Raw genomic sequence first — 20,927 nt, 5'->3', positions numbered from 1 at the left:
TAGGTGTTGCAACAATTTCGGCAGATCATTTTAGAAAGAAAGGGTCCAGATTGTCTAGCCCGGCTGATTTGTAGGGGTCCAGATTTTGCAGCTCTTTCAGGACATCAGCTGACTGGATTTGGGAGAGGGAGAAATGGGGAAGGCTTGGGTGAGTAGCTGTGGGGGGTGCATTGCTGCTGACCACGGTAGGGGTAGCCAGGTGGAAAGCATGGCCAGCCGTAGAAAAATGCTTATTGAAATTCTCAATTATAGTGGATTTATCGGAGGTGACAGAGTTTCCTATCCTCAGTGCAGTGGGCAGCTGGGAGGAGGTGTTCTTATTCTCCATGGACTTTAGTGTCCCAGAACTTTGAGTTTGTGTTGCAGGAAGCAAATTTCTGCTTGAAAAAGCTAGACTTGGTTTTTCGAACTGCCTGTGTATATTGGTTTCTAACTTCCCTGAAAAGTTGCATATCACGGGGGCTGTTCGACGCTAATGCAGAACGCCACAGGATGTTTTTGTGTTGGTTAAGGGCAGTCAGGTCTGGGGAGAACCAAGGGCTATATCTGTTCCTGGTTCTAAATTTCTTGAATGGGGCATGCTTATTTAAGATGGTGAGGAAGGCATTTAAAAAAAAAACAGGCATCCTCTACTGACGGATGAGGTCAATATCCTTCCAGGATACCCAGGCCAGGTCGATTAGAAAGGCCTGCTCGCTGAAGTGTTTTAGGGAGCGTTTGACAGTCATGAGTGGAGGTTGTTTGACCGCTGACCCATTACGGATGCAGGCAATGAGGCAGTGATCGCTGAGATCTTGGTTAAAAACAGCAGAGGTGTATTTAGAGGGCAAGTTGGTTAGGAATGAGTAGGTGTCCAAACTTGACTGGTACCATATGTAAATAAGGTATCTTTTTTATTTTTAATATATTTGTAAAAAGTCTAAAAACCTGTTGTCGCTTTGTCATTATAGGTTATTGTGTGTAGATTGATGATAATCTTATCCATTTTGGAATAAGGCTGTAACATGTCAAAATGTGCAAAAGGGGAAGGGGTCTGAATACTTTCCAAATACACTGTATATGTCGAGCCACTAGGTGACCCTGCAACGGTATAGTAGCCTACATAATTGGACAAATATACTCTGTAAAACATAGCCTAGCCTACCTCATTGCCAATTTGGTTTTTGAAGTGTGTGGCACTTTCCCTATGGACTGGAGAACACTGAAGGTGACAGTCCAGGAGAGACCGACGGATCAGAGCCTAGTTTCCCAGTTACGGTGTAACTTAAAGGGGCAATCAGCAGTTACTACATACATTTTGTACTTATAAATGAATATGTTAATTCTTGAAAAATGTAACTTAAATGCATCTAGAGCTTAGTTCAACTGTCGTTCTCCACCAGAACCCAACATTTACTCAAGTTTGTAGACATTCTTTTTTTTTTAAACACACTATAGCCTCAAAACATGGTTAAAAACATTTTTTATATCATGGATGGTCAGTCCTTGCATCCATAGCTCTATGAATTTGAGAGTGTTATAATTTATCCAGCCCTATCCCTGAGCGTTACACCAAACCAGGGGTGGGCAGGGCCTGCTTTGTTATTGTTGCTATTGCTGATTGCCGCTTTAAGTATTACGATGGTCGTCAAAAATGCGTCGTTATTTACGATCCAGTGTTTACCAAACAAGCAGGTAGAGTGAGCCTGTAAGAGTGACAGATAAGAGCGTCGTTGGGGGAATTTTCGGTTTTTCACATTATTCCGTTGGGGAATATGTCCATTTCCCTGCTGCTGAAATTGATGCCGCTTGCGTCATAAGCAAAGACGACTAGTAACCCACATTTCATGTGAAACATAGGCTAGGCCTAAACATTTAGCATACTTTTTTGAATGAAAATAAATAACACTAATCTACAAGTAATTTTGATTGATTTCATGATTTGAATCCCGGTTGTCTTATTTCCTCCACAGCGCTCTCGCACACTGCACCACAATGTTTTGACTTTGTTATGTCCTGATCAGTTGTAGTTTGTTTTACTGTTTTCCTGTTTTGTATATGTTTCCATGTCTAGATGTTTTAGGTACTACAGATGGAAATGCGCTATTAGCTAAATCTCGTGCGACATGTTTTCTCAGTGCTCTGAGACAGCCTATGTTTTTATTGTGCATTGTCCCTGCCAAACAACCGTAATACAATAAATATCAGTCTGTTTACTTTTAGGCCACACATCTACAGTAACTAACACCTCTACTGCACACATTTTGGTTTTTCCTTTTTTATGTTCTGAGGACGTGTCCATCCCCATGGAGCTAGAGAGAACTCCCCACTACGTAAAAACACAATGCTGTTGGAAGCTGCACTTAACCACTCCGCGCAAAATTGCAGTGGGTTGGTTGGCTGAATGAGGGAACACAAGGTCGAGCAGTCTGAGTATCTCCTCTCCTGTATTTCTACTCCATCACTGTGTGTCTGCAACGGGCTCAGGTTGTTGAGAATATGCGCATTACACCAACCGCCTGCGCAGCCGCGGGTTACATTGGAGAGCAACAATCTGCTGAATGGCAGCCAAAATATATGCTGTATTATTGTTATTCTGCTGACGCCTGACAATGGCTTGGTGTTTATAGTGTTCCAGGTGTTTCCAATTTGTACCAGATTAGTTTTATCCCAAGCTGAATCTTATCTTGACAAAATGTTACAAATACATATTTCAAATATTACATTAGATATTTGTACATTACCCAAATGAAACATTTGTCATCGTATTATCATCCCCATTCACACAAAACTCGTATAAATAGGTTTGGAATTATATATTGTGAGTTAAGGTAGAAAATAAGCCCAACGGTGCACTGTGGCTGCTCTATAAGTGGTCTGGATCACTAAAGAAGGCTCTAAAGATGCATCGTAAAATGGTTCTAACTCTATACAAAGGCTCTGGGAAAACGATGCCCCGGGCTCGGTTTGCCAAAAGCATCTTAAAGCTAAATTCATCAAGATGATTTTGGGAACTGGGCCCCGGTCTTTACCCACGGTTGCGCATCAGAGTTTGAAAATACGTGTCATACGCTATATGTCCGTGGACAAAGCTCTTTAAAGATAAATATACCTTATTATTTATGTAGCTTATAGACTCATCACAAATGGCCATGATCCTGACATAGGCAAGACGAAACTAACTCTTCTCCATAGGTCATGACGCGCGAATTTCAACGGACCGCGGCCCATGTGGTCATGTTGTCTAAACTCGTAGGCACTGAAGCGTGTGGTGATCAGTGGCATGTTATAGAGCCTATACACAATTATGTAGGCTACAGGTTAGTCGTTAAGGTTGTAAAAGTTTTGGAAGTTCAAGTGACTGTCTCACTGACCTAGGCCAAATTGGACTCAGGACTGGTCACATGACCCGCTACGTTGAGTGTCAATCATCAAATCATTAGAACGATAAACCTTTTTTTACAAATAAATATTGTTTGTTTATTCGATTACATATGCAGATTAAACACATTGAGATGCATTTATATGTTCTGTGTTGTCTGGAAGTCACGACATTTAATTGGCCAAAACATACGGTGCACGGATCGAACCAGAACCTATATGTAAAAACATTTGAATAATCAAATCATTATTCAGTTTCTCGTTATTTAATATTTAGACAATAAAACAAAACCGTTTGTTTGATTCAGATTCAAATCAAATAAAGGAAGAACGACCCTTTACTATTTTTTTATCCTTTCATCTAAAAGGAAATATTTATTGGCCAAAAAGTACACCGACCCTGTGTCCAACTTTCATCACTTAAACGCTCCAGTCAGATTTTAAGCTATAGTTATGCACGTGCGCAAAAGGGATTTATTTACAATCATAGCAATCAAACGAGTTAAAACGACATGCATTGATGGAAAATGATCTGGCGAGTTTAATAACGGCGAATTACGCTCTCTCATTCCTTTATTACATCGCGTTAGCTCGCACGAATTATTATTTTGATGAAATCGAATTTGGCTTCTTACGTCGATTTTCCTTAATTCTCTCGATAATGTTATTGAGAAATGATAAATGTGTCAACTCCTCTCTTGCTGCGCAAAATATTTTTGTGGCTGGTTTTCAGGCCTTGTCCGTGTGTTTCGAGTGTTCACTGGTCTGGAAATGTTTTCTCAACCTGGCAACACTAGAAAGGAGCACACTGCACAAAGGTTGTAGAGTAGACGCTAACCTAGGCTAATCAGACAGAGGTTTCAACCAACATTTATTTAATAAAACAGCTAGACTTTCAGAACCATCGCCAATATGTCCAAACTACAGTTGTTGAATGTGTTTGTCACCAAGCGTTTATCCGCGGCTGCTGTGGAGATATTCGGGGTCGTGGAGAAGACCATAGCAGAGTATCAGGAAGAAATCTGCCGTTCAGCGGAGGAGAACGAGCGTTTACGGAGGCTGTTGGGCGTGGTTTTCCAACCAGAGATGAAGTTACATGGAGCAGGTTTGTAGCGAGCTACAGTTGTTGTCACGAAGATATTTGATTTGTAGATTAACGTTACAAGACTAGAGAATTAATGTGGTAGTTTGTAATATGCGCACTCTGAACGCAACATTGCTTTCTTGAATTCAGGGTAGAACGACTGCCCCCTCCCATTGAAGCCACGAAGTTCGAGTCCGTTTCCCTGCGCTTGACATACAGTAGCGCAGTCTCAGCCAGGATAGCATGAAGTAAAGACTGCACCGTTACCCACCTGCATCTCCATCCCGAATCTGCCAATTGCCCCCCAGCAACATTAGCCTACATTTAGGCTATTGTTTATATGTGTATGTCACACTATGTTGAGGTAAAAATCGGAGTATAATGCTGTATAGATGTCAACCCTAATACATGTTCATGACATCGTCATCAATCAACTGCATTACAGTTAAAAACGACTTACTACCACCACCACCTATTTCTATATGCTAACTATGCTACCAGTTTATACGAATGGGAGTTAGCATTTAGCAGTCACTTTATTATATTACAGACACATTAATGCAAAAATGTGCATAATTAGTTGGGTTTTTTTGGGGGGGGGGTAAATACAGGCAAATATATTGACAAGTCAATTTGTCCTAGAGAGATTTCAGGGTCAGGGTTAGCCTTCACGAAACCCAGCCCTTATTTTTAATGTTTCTAAAATCCCCTATGGGGAAAAATGAATGGTGTAAAAACGATTGGAACCATTTCCTTCTTTGACCGCTAGGTTTTATGGGTATTATGACTCATACTTTGTTACTCCACATTGCTGACCGCAATACATACAGTGCATTCGGAAAGTAGTCAGACCCCTTGACTTTTTCCACATTTTGTTATGTTACAGCCTTATTCTAAAATTGATTCAATAGTTTTTCTCTTCTCATCAATCTACACACAATTCCCCATAATGACAAACAAAAACAGGTTGATCACGTCACTGATATAACATTTACATAAGTAATAAGACCCTTTATTCAGTACTTTGTTGAAGCACCTTTGGTAGCGATTACAGCCTTGAGTCTTCTTGGGTATTTAAAAAAAAAAAAATTCACCTTTATTTAACCAGGTAGGCCAGTTGATAACAAGTTCTCATTTACAACTGCGACCTGGCCAAGATAAAGCAAAGCAGTGCGACAAAAACAACACAGAGTTACACATGGGATAAACAAACGTACAGTCAATAACACAATAGAAAAATCTATATCCAGTGTGTGCAAATGTAGAAGATTAGGGAGGTAAGGCAATAAATAGGCCATCGAGGCAAAATAATTACAATTTAGCATTAGTATGTATGCACTACAAGCTTGACACACCTGCATTTGGGGAGTTTCTCTGATTTCTTCTATGCAGATCCTCGCATCCTTTGTCAAGTTGGATGGGGAGCGTCGCTGCACAGCTGTCTTCAGGTCTCTCCAGAGATGTTCGATCGGGTTCAAGTCCGGGCTCTGACTGGGCCACTCAAGAACATTCAGAGACTTGTCCCAAAGCCACGCCTGCGTTGTCTTGGCTGTGTGCTTAGGGTCGTTGTCCTGTTGGAAGGTGAACCTTTGCCCCAGTCTGAGGTCCTGAGCGCTCTGGAGCTTGTTTTCCTCAAGGATCTCTCTGTACTTTGCTCCATTCATCTTTGCCTTGATCCTGACTAGTCTCTCAGTCCCTGCCGCTGAAAAACATCCTCACAGCATGATGCTGCCACCACCATACTTCACCGTAGGGATGGTGCCTGGTTTCCTCTAGACGTGACGCTTGGCATTCAGGCCAAAGAGTTCAATCTTGGTTTCATCAGACCAGAGAATCTTGTTTCTCATGGTCTGAGAGTCTTTAGGTGCCTTTTGGAAAACTCCAAGCGGGCTGTCGTGCCTTTTTACTGAGTAGTGGATTCCGTCTGGCCATTCTACCATAAAGGCCTGATTGGTGGAGTGCTGCAGAGATGGTTGTCCTTCTGGAAGGTTCTACCATCTCCACAGAGGAACTCTGGAACTCTGTCAGAGTGACCATCAGGTTCTTGGTCACCTCCCTGACCAAGGCCATTCTCCCACGATTGCTCAGTTTGGTCGGGCGGCCAGCTCTAGGAAAAGTCTTGGTGGTTCCAAACTTCTTCCATTTAAGAATGATGTAGGCCATTGTGTTCTTGGGGACCTTCAATGCTGCAGAAATGTTTTGGTACCCTTCCCCAGATCTGTGCTTCGACACAATGCTGTCTCGGAGCTCTACAGACAATTCCTGTGACCTCATGGCTTGGTGTTTGCTCTGACATGCACTGTCAACTGTGGGACCTTATGTAGACATGAGTGTGCCTTTCCAAATCATGTCAAATCAATTGAATATACCACAGGTGGACTCTAATCAAGTTGTAGAAACATCTCAAGTATAATCAATAAAAACAGGATGCACCTGAGCTCAATTTCGAGTCTCATAGCAAAAAATCTGAATACTTGTATTTTTAATACTTTTGCTAAAATTTCAAAAAACCTGTTTTCACTTTGTCATTAAGGGGTATTGTGTGTAGATTGACGAGGAAAACAATGTAATCCATTTTAGAATAAGGCTGTAACGTAACAAAATGGGATAAAAGTGAAGGGGTCTAAATACTTTCCGACTGCACTGCTCAAAAAGTTACAACTCCGATATAGTCGTTTCGACACTCATTGACCTTACAACAATTCCTCACTTTGTGGGTTTATTTTCACGGACAGATTTAGGGCAGAGTAAAACCTCTCGCTTCCTCTCTGGCCCAGTTTTGCAGTACGTTGCGCCGGATGTCATACATTTCAATAGGGACCGTCCGCATCGCAGCAGCATCTTGCGTTCGAAGGCTCCTTGCGAAACGATTGCTGCATATTTTGAATTTTTACAAACTCTGCGCCTTCTTCATTCAGTCCGGCCAGAGTCCATTGTAGAACAGGAAGTTACCAAACCACAGAAGAGGAAAATATTTGGTTTTCGGCAATTGGTTCATGGGATAGCTAGCAAATTGTAAACAATTAGCCATTCCTATAAGGGAGTACTATTTCAAATAGTAATGTTAAATAATACACATTGGCTCTTAAGCCTCCCGTTTTAGTTTGTGATCGTAGGCTGACGTTTGTTTTTATCTTCAACCTAGCCTAGGTTTTAGCAAGCTAGCTGCTCTCTAAGATACCTTAACTTGCTAAGAAGTTATAGAAACAAGTTGAGGAAAAATTATCAAAACATGTTTTGTCACCTGAAATAATGTTTCTCCTGTTTTGAATGAAAATGTCATATTTTGCAATCTCCCAAAATGAATGCGATCTCTGACGAAAACGGGCTCTCCTCCATTTTGCGGTACAGTCACTACACTTGTCCGTCCAGTAGCGGGGCAAGACTCAGTGAAAAGGACGTATGGCCAATGGAATAACGTCAGTTAGATGGAATCTAACTGTTTCCCTTGGCTTCAAATGCGTTATACCGTGTGCAAGTCACTCATTCCTACGTCTTACCTCCGTGTTCGTGTCCCTGGTCTTTTGAATTGGATTGACGATTAAATTGTAGCGACCCGCACAGACAGCTGTGTGTTATGTGTTAGGCTATTAGTGGGTTGTGTTGTACTTACCAGTGTTTGCGGGGTCCGACATGCCAATCAACCTGCTATCTGCCAATCACGGGAATGCCTGGCATGTTCTGATGCCGGGCATCCTGGCGGTTGGCGGAGTGGCGTGGAGCATTGGAAGATAAGACCAGGTTTAGCCATTGTTCTCTCTCTTACGTCTGGGCTTCACAAGAGAAGGTCACGGTTGGTTTGTGGGGTATCTTTCATTTATTTGACGTGGGCTACGGCCAAACAGTAGCCTGTGCAAAGTTGGGTTAATAAACCGTCAATTTGTAAACTCAAGCCTCAGTCTGGACAATTGTTCCTTCATGATCTAGTCAGGTCATTACAATATCATCAAATTGATGAAAACGTTACCATCTTAAGATGTATAAAAAAAACGATGTTTGTGGTTGAATGTACTTCTGCCAGATGCCTTTCATAAAGTTTTTGCGCTGAAGACCATTCAAAAATAGTCTACTTTCCACGTCACTTGCATAGCTTATCGAGTCTTCACAAAGGAAAGAACGGTGTCATGTGAAACGATGGCTTTGTCCATTTATATACAGTCATTGGTTGAAACACATGCTGTAGTGTAGACTAACAAAATTGTCTTGTTTTTGCAAAATTGAAATCAGGTCAACCTATCCATTACAAAACAGGCATTTCAAACAGAATGGCAGGTATTTCACTAAGATTATAGGTCAAAATATTGATTTAATATTTTGTTCCCTCCAGACTTTCAACTAGTCACTCCTGCTGTTCCCCCTGAAAATCAGAACTGTGAGCAGGAGTGGAGCCCCAGTCTAGGGCAGGAGGACCCAGAACCCACACAGATTAAAGAGGAACAACAGGAGCTCAGACTCAGTCAGGAGGACTCACCTCAGCCCTCACATCTTTACCTAAACCAAACTGTGGATGATGGAGAGAGGAGCGCTCTACCTATCATCATAACTGAAGAGATCAAAACAGAAGCTGATGGAGAGGGCTACAGAGTACCAGAACCAACCAGTGATCAGCCCCTCTCAGTTCATCCAGACTGCTCTGCTGCAGTGGAGAAACTATATCAGTGTAGACATTGTGGCAAAAGCTTTACACTTAAGGGAAACTTAACCTTGCATTTAAAGATACACACAGGATAGAAACCTTATCTGTGCAAACAGTGTGGAAAAAGCTTCATCCAGAAGGGTGATTTGAACAGACATACAAGGGTACACACAGGAGAGAAACCTTATCTGTGCAAACAATGTGGCAAAATCTTCATCCAGAAGCGCGGTTGCTCTCACGAAGGGATCAAACTCATCCAGCCTATAGGACTTGACCATCCATACAAGGATACACACAGGAGAGAATCCCTATGAGTGTAAACAATGTGGCAAAATGTTTAACCAGAAGGGACACTTGACCGTTCATTCAAGGATACATACAGGGGAGAGACCATATCAGTGCAAAAACTGTGGCAAAGCCTTCAACCAGAAGATAGAGTTGACATTGCATATGAGAGCTCATACAGGAGAGAGACCATATATCTGTCCTGTATGCAGGAAAAGTTACATGGCATTAAGCTATTTAAGACTTCATCAGCGTGTTCACACTGGGCAGAAACCTTACCAGTGCAAAGAATGTTACAAATGCTTTGGTTATAAACATCGTCTAACATCACATATGAACACTCATACTAAAGGGCATAAATTATATTACTGCACTGAGTGCAATAATAGCCTGAAATGAAAACAACAAATTCATATTTTGTCATTGTGAATTTCTTAATACGTCCAACTTCTGAATAATTATGTTCTGTTTTCTGGCAATTAACAACAGAACAAACTGAGTAATGTGTGTTGAGGGGAAATCACCAGTCAGTATCAGATTGGTAAACTGAATCTAGTGCTCAGTTTCAGGGACCTACCCTCCAGGACACTGCGGGCTTCAGGAAGTCCTCACCGCTGTATCTAGCATAGAGCACACACTTGGACTTCTAAACAACAGGAGTTCCTATTCAATTGTTTAACAATGACATACAGGATATCTTCTATCTGTACTGATGGCTGCATGTTAGAATATTGAAGTAGCCTATTACATTTTTGTTGACAATCTATATAATGCAGCAAATCATTTGTTTAAATAAAGTAGTTTTTTCAATGGATGTCATAGTGAAACCCTATTTTTCTCTGTTGAACATGATTTCTGTGATGGTTCATACTAGGCAGGTTTAATACATGCTCTATCAGCTCTATTTCCTGCTTCTTACCCCAACCCTATCCTGAACCATTATGCAGATGGGAAACTGTCTGAGCCCATATTCATAAAGGCTCAGATGAGTGCTGATCTAGGGTCAGATCACCACTGTAATTTAAAATGCTAAACTAATCCTAGATCAGCACTCCTACTCTAAGACACTTTGTGAATATAACCCCTGACCCTGTGTTACTGTTTAGGGGCAACATTTACCTCCTCCCTGTTGGTATCTCCTGGGACATGATGATTTAAAGGTGCACCAAAGACAGTACAGTATGAAGATGGGTAGAAACTGCTTCTCCAAATAGAAATCCCTGATCACACTTGTAGGCGATGTTATGGTGACGTTGGCTAGCTATGCTCATGTGCAGAAACACGTCATCGGGTCGTCTCGTGACGAATTACACGTGCTGGCCGTCAAATAAAGGCACTCCTTCCATATAAAGTTTTTTTTTACGAAAATGAAAACGTGTCAGTTTGTCACAAGGACACTTTAGGTGACAGACAGTGACACATTCAATACTGTCTTGTACACTCTTGCCTGCATATAGCTTATCTAAGGTGTAATCATTAGTCCAACAGTTGCAAACGAGAGTTTCTATTGGAAAAATTCAGGTATGTTTATCCCTGTTTCATTCTGTCTGCATCCGTTTAAGAAACGTCATTCAACAGAATCGTCAGAATGAATACACCCCTGATCACGCTGAAACACAGTTCACTTTCATAGCAGCCACATTATATACCTTCTCGCATCTATGCGCTCTCCTTCTCTCACCTTTTCCCTTCGCTTGTGGATTTCAATGCACAACACATCAGCTGTATGTGACCAGGTGAAAAAACCTTTCCAAGCCAAACCATATCATAACCTGCTACACACAGCCTACATCGTTGTCACCATATTAGCTAAAGTAATGTCATAGTCAACGTAGCTAATATAAATAACAGGTTAGTAAACTCGCTACAATCATGCAGTAATGTTACAGTGTACAGTCAGTAAGCTGTTTAGCACTTACACCGGCGGGGCCCAGTGGTAATAAATTAGTAAAACTAAAAGCTTACCTTGACTTGGAAGAGTTCCAGTGTTGTGTTGGATAGTCATAGCCAGCTAGCTAACATAACATCCCTCTGTTTGAGTAGGCTAAACTAGCTTGCTGCATTTGCTAGCTAAGCAAGTGAAACAAAGGAAATGACAGTCTCCCTCTTGCTTCTCCTTAATTTTGGAAGAAATGAAATGGTTCAAAACTGTTCAACTATTGTCTTTCTCTCTCTTTGACTGAACTACTCACCACATATTATGCACTGCAGTGCTAGCTAGCTGTAGCTTATACTTTCAGTGCTAGATTAATTATCTGACCCTTTGATTGGGTGGACAACATGCCAGTTCATGCTGCAAGAGCTCTGATAGGTTGGTGGACGTCCACCGGAAGTTGTCATAATTACTGTGTAAGTCTATGGAAGGGGGTGAGAACCATGAGCCTCCTCGGTTTTGTATTGAAGTCAATGTACCCAGAGGAGGACGGGAGCTAGCTGTCCTCCGGCTACACCATGGTGATACCGTACAGAGTGCTGTTGAGGCTACTGTAGACCTTCAATGCAAAAGTGTATTTTAATACATTATTTGGTGACAAAACTATACTAAATATATTCATATCTAAAAATTATAACTTTTTAATGTTTTACCATTTTAATTTTTATAAAATTCACTGAGGATGATGGTCTTCCCCTTCCTCCTCTGAGGAGCCTCCACTGGTCCATTGTTGTCCAAAGGTTGCTACCAGCCGCTAAACTAGGTGTCCCGTCCTTCCAGGTTGTTGGCCTGAGGTAGGACTACATAGGTTTAAATAGTGGAATAGGGTGGTGGAGTTGTAATGAGTGTAGGGTTAGATGGTACCGTATTTTACTTTTTTCATGTAAAGTATGAAGGATTTATACCCCAGTCTAGTTGGTGGCGGTAATGCAACATTTATTGGATGCCAACCGCCGTTAAACCTCATCGACGAAGAAGAAGAAGACGAAGAACGCTAAGCAGATTCAGAGATAGAGGTTTCAACCAACATTTCTTTGATAAAGCGAAACGCTACTTTCATAACCATTGCTAATATGTCAAAACTACAGATGTTGAATGTGTTTGTCACCGAGCGTTTATCCGCGGCTGCTGTGGAGATATTCGGGGTCGTGGAGAAGACCATAGCAGAGTATCAGGAAGAAATCTGCCGTTCAGCGGAGGAGAACGAGCGTTTACGGAGGCTGTTGGATTTGGTTAGCAAACCAGAGATAAAGTTACACAGAGCAGGTTCGTACAGCATTCTGTTGTTGTAACGAGATTTGACTAATAGACAAGATTCATGTTTATTTTCGATTATTTTTAACCGTTATTTTATCAGGGAGTCATTCGTGGGCAGGGTTGCCAGGTCTAGCTAACATTTCTAGACAATGATTACTCAAAACCTGCCCATAAGGCCTGAAAACTAGCCCCAATTTTGGGGGGGCACAGTAAGAGAGGATCTGCCACGTTTATCCAATAAACCCTTTTTCCATAACGTTATTGGGCGAATTAAGAAGGAATATCCACGTCACGACGTAAGAATCAAAATTCGTTTTCCATGAAAATAATAATTATTGCGCGCTAACGTGATGTAATTGAGGAATTTTAACATGTGGAAAGATAAATCGCCCTTATTAAACTCGCCATTTCATTTTCCATCAACGGATGTCGATTTAACTCGTTTGACTGCTATGATTGTAAATCAATCCCATTTGCGCATGTGTATAACTATAGATAAATCCGACAGAAGAGTTTGAGTGATGAAAGTTGGACAGAGGATCACAATCTTTGCGCAAGACACACTTGGACGAACTTCAGGATATTTTCTGGCAGTTGTGTCCTTACGTGCCAGCAGGGTTGGGTAGGTTACTTTCTAAATGTAATCCATTACAGTTACCTTTCCGAAATGTAATCAGTAACGTAACTTTTGGATTACCCAAACTCAGTAATGTAATATGATTACATTCCCTCACGTTCCCCTTAAGAGGCATTATAAGAAGACAAAAATGTATATTTACTTTATTTAACCTTTATTTAACTGTTGAGCCACATCTATTGCAGAATAAAACAATGTTAAAGTTTACATAGCTGGCCATATATGGATGTTACATTTTACTTTATAGGGTTGGTTATGTCAGCTTCTTCTAACAATTCACTTTCTACTACATATAATAATACGATTAAATTATATCTTTACATTAAAAACCAAAGTCTTTCAGAATTCCAGTCATTCCAATAAATGCTATACACCTTGATCTTCAAGAATAGGACTTGGAAATATGGAAGGATAGATTAGCCAAATTGTTTTACCTGAGCATGACCCCAAAATAAAGGACTTATCAGCCAGCCCTACTCTGTTGTTTATGATTGTGTTGTCATGGAGGACTGATTGGGCTCATTGATTCGAGTGGGAAAATAAATGCAGCGCTCTTGAAATGGCATGCTTTGAGCACTAATGAAAAATGCTATTTACATGTCAAAAATGAATGCCATATGCTGCATTTGCTATATGCCTATTGTTTACCTTTTTGTTGGTGACACGTTGATATCTTGATAATATGCAGCTATTTAAAGGGCAAATCCACAGATTAAACAATCACAAAACGGGTCACCCCGCCTCTGTTTTGGTAAAAAGCTGAGGGATGGGCCTGGAGAAATGTAACCACTCTCAGATTAATAGACAGAGCTATGGATGAAAGGACTGACCATCCATCATATAAAAAAATATTGTTTTAACCATGTTAAGAGGCTTTACAGTGTTTGTTTACATTTACAAGGTTTTAGAAACATTGGCGTAAAACAAGCTAATATTTTGGGTTGTCATGGAGTGTGACAGTTGAACTAAGCTCATGAGGCATTTATAAGTTATATTCTTCAAGAATCAATGGATATATATATATATATATATACACACACACACAGGACCAGTCAAAAAGTTTGGTCACACCTACTCATTCAAGGGTTTTTATTTTGACTATTTTCTACGTTGTAGAATAATAGTGAAGACATTAAAACTATGAAATAACACATATGGCATCATGTAGTAACCAAAAAAGTGTTAAACAAATGAAAATATATATTTTTATTTTAGATTCTTCAAAGTAGCCGCCCTTTGCCTTGACAGCTTTGCATACGCTTAGAATTCTCTCAACCAGCTTCACCTGGAATGCTTTTCCAACAGTCTTGAAGGAGTTCCCACATATGCTGAGCACTTGTTGGCTGCCTCCAAACTTTTGACTGGTACTGTATATATAATTTATAAGTCCATAAATGGATGTAGCAACTACAGATTGCCACTTTTAAGTCTATCAAAAGTGTGCAAGTTTGAGCATGTGTCCAGTATGGATTTTTTATTTTTTTAATCAGCATAAATTAGACTGAGCAATAAAAGCCCCACTTTTATTCCATAGGCTTGGATCCACACTATGCAGCTGTTGCGAAAGCACATTTTTCATTGGCTGTCCACTGGTTTCAAAAGCAATGATTGATAGGCATCTTAAACTTATTGAATTCAACCATTATTGGGTTCAAATACACATTTAGATTTGTGAACAGCCATCCACAACACGTAAGGCGTAGATAGCTAAAATGAGAGAGCAGCAGTGTGATTCACATCAATGCGCTATGTAGATATCAATAATACGTGATATCTGTATCGCTGTAGACTACACCACCGCTGTCATCCTTACCTCCAAGCCTTTATTCAAGTTGGATCATCTTCGGATGCCGACAGCAGTCGCACCATTGGAAGACATAGCTTGGACTGTAACCTACAAAAGCCTCTTCCTCCTCTTTTCCCGCGATCCATCAAACACATTTGGTGTCATCATAGTGGTCTCTGACTTGTTCAGACTCGCTTAGGTTGAACAAACTTAAATTTGTGCCTTTTTTCAATGCTGATTTGAATGCCATTGAGAACAGAAGTGTAAAATATTTTTTTCCCGCAAACATCCTTTCTGGATTTAACAGTAATCCTCAAAGTAATCACCTAGTTTTTCAAAAGTATCTGTATCCGATTACAATATTTTTGCTGGTAACGTAACGGATTACAGTTACCGTTTTGTTGTAATCCCTTACATGTAATCCGTTACTCCCCAAACCATTATAAAAGGGCTATGCGATATTGGATTGTCATTTCAATAGGCATAGGCTACTGACTAACATCTGGGTTTATGATTGTAATTCAACTTTGGCATGGTTTGGTTAGCTAGATGCAGGTAGCCTATAGGCAAGATGTAAAATGAACGATTTAGCAGCTTGCTTAGTTCAAATTGACAGACTAATTTATTTAACATATAGTAAGGCGATTTTAAGGTAAGAAGTTCCCTGCTGGAATAGGTTACTAAGGATGGGGTCGTAATTTCAATCACTGAATAAAATATGAATATGGATATGAACTAATATGCTTGTCAACAACAGCCAGTGTTTATTATGTTTGACCTGTAGCCTATTCTGACTGAGTCTAATGCATTCTAACAACAGCTGATCCGCAATTGCGATAGAGCTGTGAGATTACAATTGATAACTTCCAATTGAATTAACTAAACATGGGCATTAATAATTAATAATAACACAAGGCTATAACAAAAATAACCTGAAGTTATAGGCTATTTATTAGATCCGTTTGCCAGCTCCAGATATGCTACACAAGTGGCACAAATTGATTTGCAATGACTGCAATGAAATCGTAATTTCAACTATTTTTGTATCAACTGGTAGGAGGCTACAGTAGCCTACAAAGCCATAGAAATTAGTAATCTACTTGATGGCCAACATATGCCAATGTGTCATTGTCCACATTTTAATGTCAGTTTTTTATTGTGGACTTTTCCCCATAGGGAGTTCCATAACTGTAATTTCAAATGTCCACTCGCGCAGCGCTCGAGACTCAAGAACTGCTGCTCTGTCACACCTCCTTCCGACCCACCACTCATTCGGGAGCAGCAACCGGTCACAGTAAAATATATATACATATACTTTTTTTTATAGAAATGCGATGGTGGCCGCAGTGCAGAGTAGGCCAAAAGTGGGCTAAAAACCTGCAGCCCACGAACAATTTACCCGCAACATCGTTTTCCAAGTAGCCCAATTGTGGGGGAAAACTACGGGCATGGCAACCCTGGTCATGTGACACGTTGTGATGCGTTAAAAGGAAGAGGCTATACGAACACGTCTGGTTCCCAAATTGATGACGTATGTCGCGCAGTTGAGAGTCGAGTGGAGACGAATGGATTCGGTTCAGTTAGTTCAGTCAGTCATCCTGGTGATACTAGTTTATGCTGGCTAGTTGTCAACATCTGGATGTCACCGTGATGGAGTCTACTGCTCAATGGGGAGAGTTTGCGCTGCAAGGCGGTAACAACAGAACAGGGCACAGTCTGTCCTTCACTCCTGATTGTCGAGCACTGCAGTAGGGAGAGGGAGGTAGTAGCTAGATAGCCAATTGCCAATATCGGGCCAGAGTGACAGCTAAAGCACATTTATTGTAGTGATTTTCTGCGAAAATGTACAACTGCGGCAACGTCTACATAAAAAATAAAAATCAACAATGGAATGAAGTTCCAGCTTCGGGAAACAAGTTTCAAATTCTCGACAGGTTACATGGGTACAGTAAAGATGTGGCGTGACTGTAAACATCTTTGATATTAAGCATCTCAATCACGTCGCGTGATTTCGCGTAGGTTGTTTGGTGACCCGTTACAAAATAGAACTAGCTAGCTGAGGAGGGCTGATTAGGACGACTGACTGAACCGAATCCGTTCATCCCCACACACGTCATCAATTCTGGGCACCAGGCTTGTCCGTATAGCCTCTCCCATGCTAAAGACCTCCGTCTCTTCCTCGATCGTCACTAAATTCCACAGCCTCAAACTCATAAATCCCTCCTATTTGTAAAATGTCTCTTCATAAAATATGATTTTAAACTTAACCACACTGCTAACTTTATGCCTAATCTTAAATAAAGGTTAAAAAAACAAACATTTGAAAGCACATTTTAGCCAATTTTGACTTTGTGGCTGTGGAAACCCTTCCTCTCTGGCTATAAGCACCCTCGAACGAAGCTATGGTTCACCAACATTGCTTTGTATAAATCACGTGCTGGGGGAGCGGCTCTAAGGACAATCCTGACCCGTAAACTACTAACCAAAATCAAAAACTGACCCTTACCTTTACCCCAACCAAACCATTAACCTTAGCACTGAAATTAAACTAATTTGAACTAATTCTGAAATCAAATACATTTTTGCAGATCAGGAGTGCCCTTATAGTATTTTCTGTGCTGTTTAGTGTAGACTAGTCAACAAAATCGTCTTATTTTTGAGCACAGAGGGCTTCCAAACAAAATTTCGGATACTTTATTAAAGCTGGAATATGTAATATTTTGGCCAACTGACCAAATCCACATAGAAATGTAGTTATAGATCTGCCATTCTCATTGAAAGCAAGTCTAAGAAGCGGTAGATCTGTTCTATATGAGCTATGCACATTAATTCTCTGCTTCCCATTCTTAAGTTTAGTTTTTTACTTCGTTTTTTTACACCAGCTTCAAACAGCTGAAAATACAATATTTTTGGTTATGGAAAATATATTTCACAGTAGTTTAGATGGTACAATGATTCGCTACACTATGCTTGCTTGTTTTGTCACTTAAACTGAAATAAGGCAAACTATTTGAATTTTATCAACCAGGAAATGACTGAGCGACCTGTTTAAGATATATTTTTTCCCTCCAGACTTCCAGGTACTGACTCCTGCCGTTCACCCTGAGCAGCAGAACTGTAAGCAGGAGTGGAGCCCCAGTCTGGGGCAGGAGGACCCAGAACCCACACAAATTAAAGAGGAACAACAGGAGCTCAGACTCAGTCAGGAGGACTCACCTCAGCCCTCACATCTTTACCTAAACCAAACTGTGGATGATGGAGAGAGGGGTATTCTACCTATCATCATAACTGAAGAGATCAAAACAGAAGCTGATGGAGAGGGCTACATAGTGCCAGAACCAACCAGTGATCAGGCCCTCTCAGTTCATCCAGACTGCTCTGCTGCAGTGGAGAAACCATATCAGTGTCAACAATGTGACAAAAGCTTCACACGTAAGGGACACTTGACCATCCATTCAAAGATACACACAGGAGAGAAATCTTATCTGTGCAAACAATGTGACAAAAGCTTCATCCAGAAAGGCGACTTGGACAGACATACAAGGGTACACACAGGAGATAATCCATATCAGTGCAAACAATGTGGCAAAATGTTTAACCAGAAAGGAAGCTTGACCATCCATTCAAGGATACACACAGGGGAGAAACCTTATCAGTGCAAAGACTGTGACAAATCCTTCAACCAGAAGATGGAATTGATATTGCATATGAGAGTTCACACAGGGGAGAGACCATATAATTGTCCTGTATGCAAGAAAAGCTACATGGCATTAAGCTATTTAAGACTTCATCAGCGTGTTCACACCGGGGAGAAACCTTACCAGTGCAAAGAATGTGGCAAATGCTTTGGTTATAAAGGAAGCTTGAAGTCTCATATGAGCACTCACACAAAAGCTTCAGCCTGAAGTGAGAACAACAAATTATTACTCATGCGAATTTCTTGTTACATCCAACTTGTAAATAATTTATGTTCTATTTTCTGTCATTTGACAACAAAACAAATGTAGTTATGTGAGAGGAGTGATAAAACATCAGTCAGTATCAGATTTGTAAGCTCATTTTAGCTCTCACTTTTTTTGGATACCTACCGGCCAGGACAATGAGGGAATTTGACAATGCTGGCCCGGCTGAAAAGTGATTGCATCCTTTTTGAAACCAGGCTGCCTCACGGGCATTCCTCCCTCACTCCTCCCTCACCGCTTTTGCCAGGTCACATGACAGGCCATAGTCCGGTGCACTGCGGTTCAGCCTAATCAAACTCCTGCACTGCGGGCTTCAGGAAGTCGTCACAGCTGTGTCTAGCATAGAGCACACACTTGGACTTCTAAACAACAGGAGTTCATATTCAATTGTTTAACAATGACATACAGGATATCTTCTATCTGTACTGATGGATGCATGTTAGAATATTGAAGTAGCCTATTATGTCTTTGTTGACTATATAATGCAGCAAATATTTTGTATGTTTTATTTTAGAATTTTTCTGTGGGGGGGGGGCAGATCAGCTTTAATATTGCAGACAGATTGTGGCTTTCAATGTAATTGTCTGCATCCTTTCCAATCCCCCATATCTTTTTTGTGTGTGATAGATATATATATATATTTTTTTTTTTATATATATTTAATTGTATTATTTTCCTCTAACCCTACCATCCCTCCCCTAATTGGAGTACGCTAATGGGCAACAACACTTAGGCTTCTACTTCCATCTTATATATACACTATATACATTTTACGGACACAGTATATTTTACAATAGTTATTTTTTGTTTGTTTTTAGTCCCTTCCTTCAGCTACCCTCAACCCCTTCCATATATCTCTGAACACCATCCAATTTTGTTTTCTATTTGCCATATGTTTTCCAACTGTGCTGTTTCACATACGTTCTGAAACTATACACATTTTACGGACACTGTATATTTTATATTAGTTATGTTGTTATTTTTAGTCCCACCCTTCAACTCCACTCAACCGCTCCCATCTATCTCTGAACATTATCCAGTTTTGATTTCTATTTGCCAGACCAAAGGACAGATTTCCACCTGTCTAATGTCTTTTATTTGTGTTTCTTGGTCCAAGCAAGTCTCTTCTTCTTATTGGTGTCCTTTAGTAGTGGTTTCTTTGCAGCAATTCGGCCATGAAAACCTGATTCACGCAGTCTCTGAACAGTTGCTGTTGAGATGTGTCTGTTACATGAACTCTGAAGTATTTATTTGGGCTGCAATTTCTGAGGCTGGTAACTCTAATGAACTTATCCTCTGCAGCAGAGGTGACTCTGGGTCTTCCTTTCCTGTGACGATCCTCATGAGAGCCAGTTTCATCATAACACTTGATGGGTTTTGCGACTGCACTGGAAGAAACATTCAAAGTTCTTGAAATTTTCCGGATTGACTGACCTTCATGTCTTAAAGTAATGATGGACAGTCGTTTCTCTTTGCTTATTTGAGCTGTTCTTGCCATAATATGGACTTGGTATTTTACCAAATAGGGCTATCTTCTGTATACCATACCTACCTTGTCACAACACAACTGATTGGCTCAAACGCATTAAGAAGGAAAGAAATTCCACAAATTAACTAGGCACACCTGTTCATTGAAATGCCTTCCAGGTGACTCCCTCATGAAGCTGGTTGAGAGAATGCCAAGAGTGTGGAAGGATGTCATCAAGGCAAAGGATGGCTACTTTTAAGAATCTCAAATATATTTTAATTTGTTTAACACTTCTTTGGTTACTACATGATTCCATATGTGTTATTTCATAGTTTTGATGTCTTCACAATTATTCTACAATGTAGAAAATATTAAAAAGGTGTGTCCAAATTGTTGACTGGTACTGTAATATATATATGTATAACATTCTATTGGTTGCAAGAATTTTGTATAATAATTAAAAATGGAAAACACTTTTGAATCTGCCGTCATTTTGTGTATCAGTTCATGTGCCATGGA

General features: G+C 40.4%; 2 protein-coding genes across 3 annotated transcripts; both read left to right on the top strand.

The window, feature by feature from the left end:
* The first annotated feature begins 3,828 nt into the window (after positions 1-3,828).
* On the top strand, positions 3,829-10,179 carry LOC106575532 (zinc finger and BTB domain-containing protein 2-like). Of its 2 annotated transcripts, none has more exons than XR_001321798.2 (2): positions 3,829-4,465; positions 4,595-5,020. XR_001321798.2 is itself a non-coding variant. In XM_014152088.2 (2 exons), exons 1-2 carry the CDS (start codon positions 4,273-4,275, stop codon positions 9,173-9,175), a joined length of 597 nt encoding a protein of 198 aa, XP_014007563.2. In that variant the 5' UTR covers positions 3,878-4,272; the 3' UTR covers positions 9,176-10,179. The 2 variants fall into 2 exon arrangements, 1 of the variants encoding a protein (XP_014007563.2); XM_014152088.2 differs by lacking the exon at positions 4,595-5,020 and adding an exon at positions 8,772-10,179 and having other exon boundaries at positions 3,878-4,465.
* A 2,063-nt stretch (positions 10,180-12,242) lies between these two features.
* LOC123723833 (zinc finger protein 239-like) lies at positions 12,243-19,570 on the top strand. The gene is made up of 2 exons (XM_045699070.1): positions 12,243-12,564; positions 18,051-19,570. Exons 1-2 carry the CDS (start codon positions 12,372-12,374, stop codon positions 18,881-18,883), a joined length of 1,026 nt encoding a protein of 341 aa, XP_045555026.1. The 5' UTR covers positions 12,243-12,371; the 3' UTR covers positions 18,884-19,570.
* The last annotated feature ends 1,357 nt before the right edge of the window (positions 19,571-20,927 follow it).

The sequence above is a fragment of the Salmo salar genome, chromosome ssa17 (genome assembly GCF_905237065.1).
Source record: "Salmo salar chromosome ssa17, Ssal_v3.1, whole genome shotgun sequence".
NCBI classification, from domain to species: domain Eukaryota; kingdom Metazoa; phylum Chordata; class Actinopteri; order Salmoniformes; family Salmonidae; genus Salmo; species Salmo salar.
This window is presented reverse-complemented; position numbering and strand designations above follow the sequence as displayed.

Excerpts from the sequence above, each read along its gene's own strand:
- LOC123723833 (XM_045699070.1), top strand. The coding sequence starts at position 12,372 with ATGTCAAAACTACAGATGTTGAATGTGTTTGTCACCGAGCGTTTATCC. Across the intron at positions 12,565-18,050 it reads GATAAAGTTACACAGAGCAG|ACTTCCAGGTACTGACTCCT; the intron begins GTTCGTACAGCA and ends TTTTCCCTCCAG.
- LOC106575532 (XM_014152088.2), top strand. The coding sequence starts at position 4,273 with ATGTCCAAACTACAGTTGTTGAATGTGTTTGTCACCAAGCGTTTATCC. Across the intron at positions 4,466-8,771 it reads GATGAAGTTACATGGAGCAG|ACTTTCAACTAGTCACTCCT; the intron begins GTTTGTAGCGAG and ends TGTTCCCTCCAG.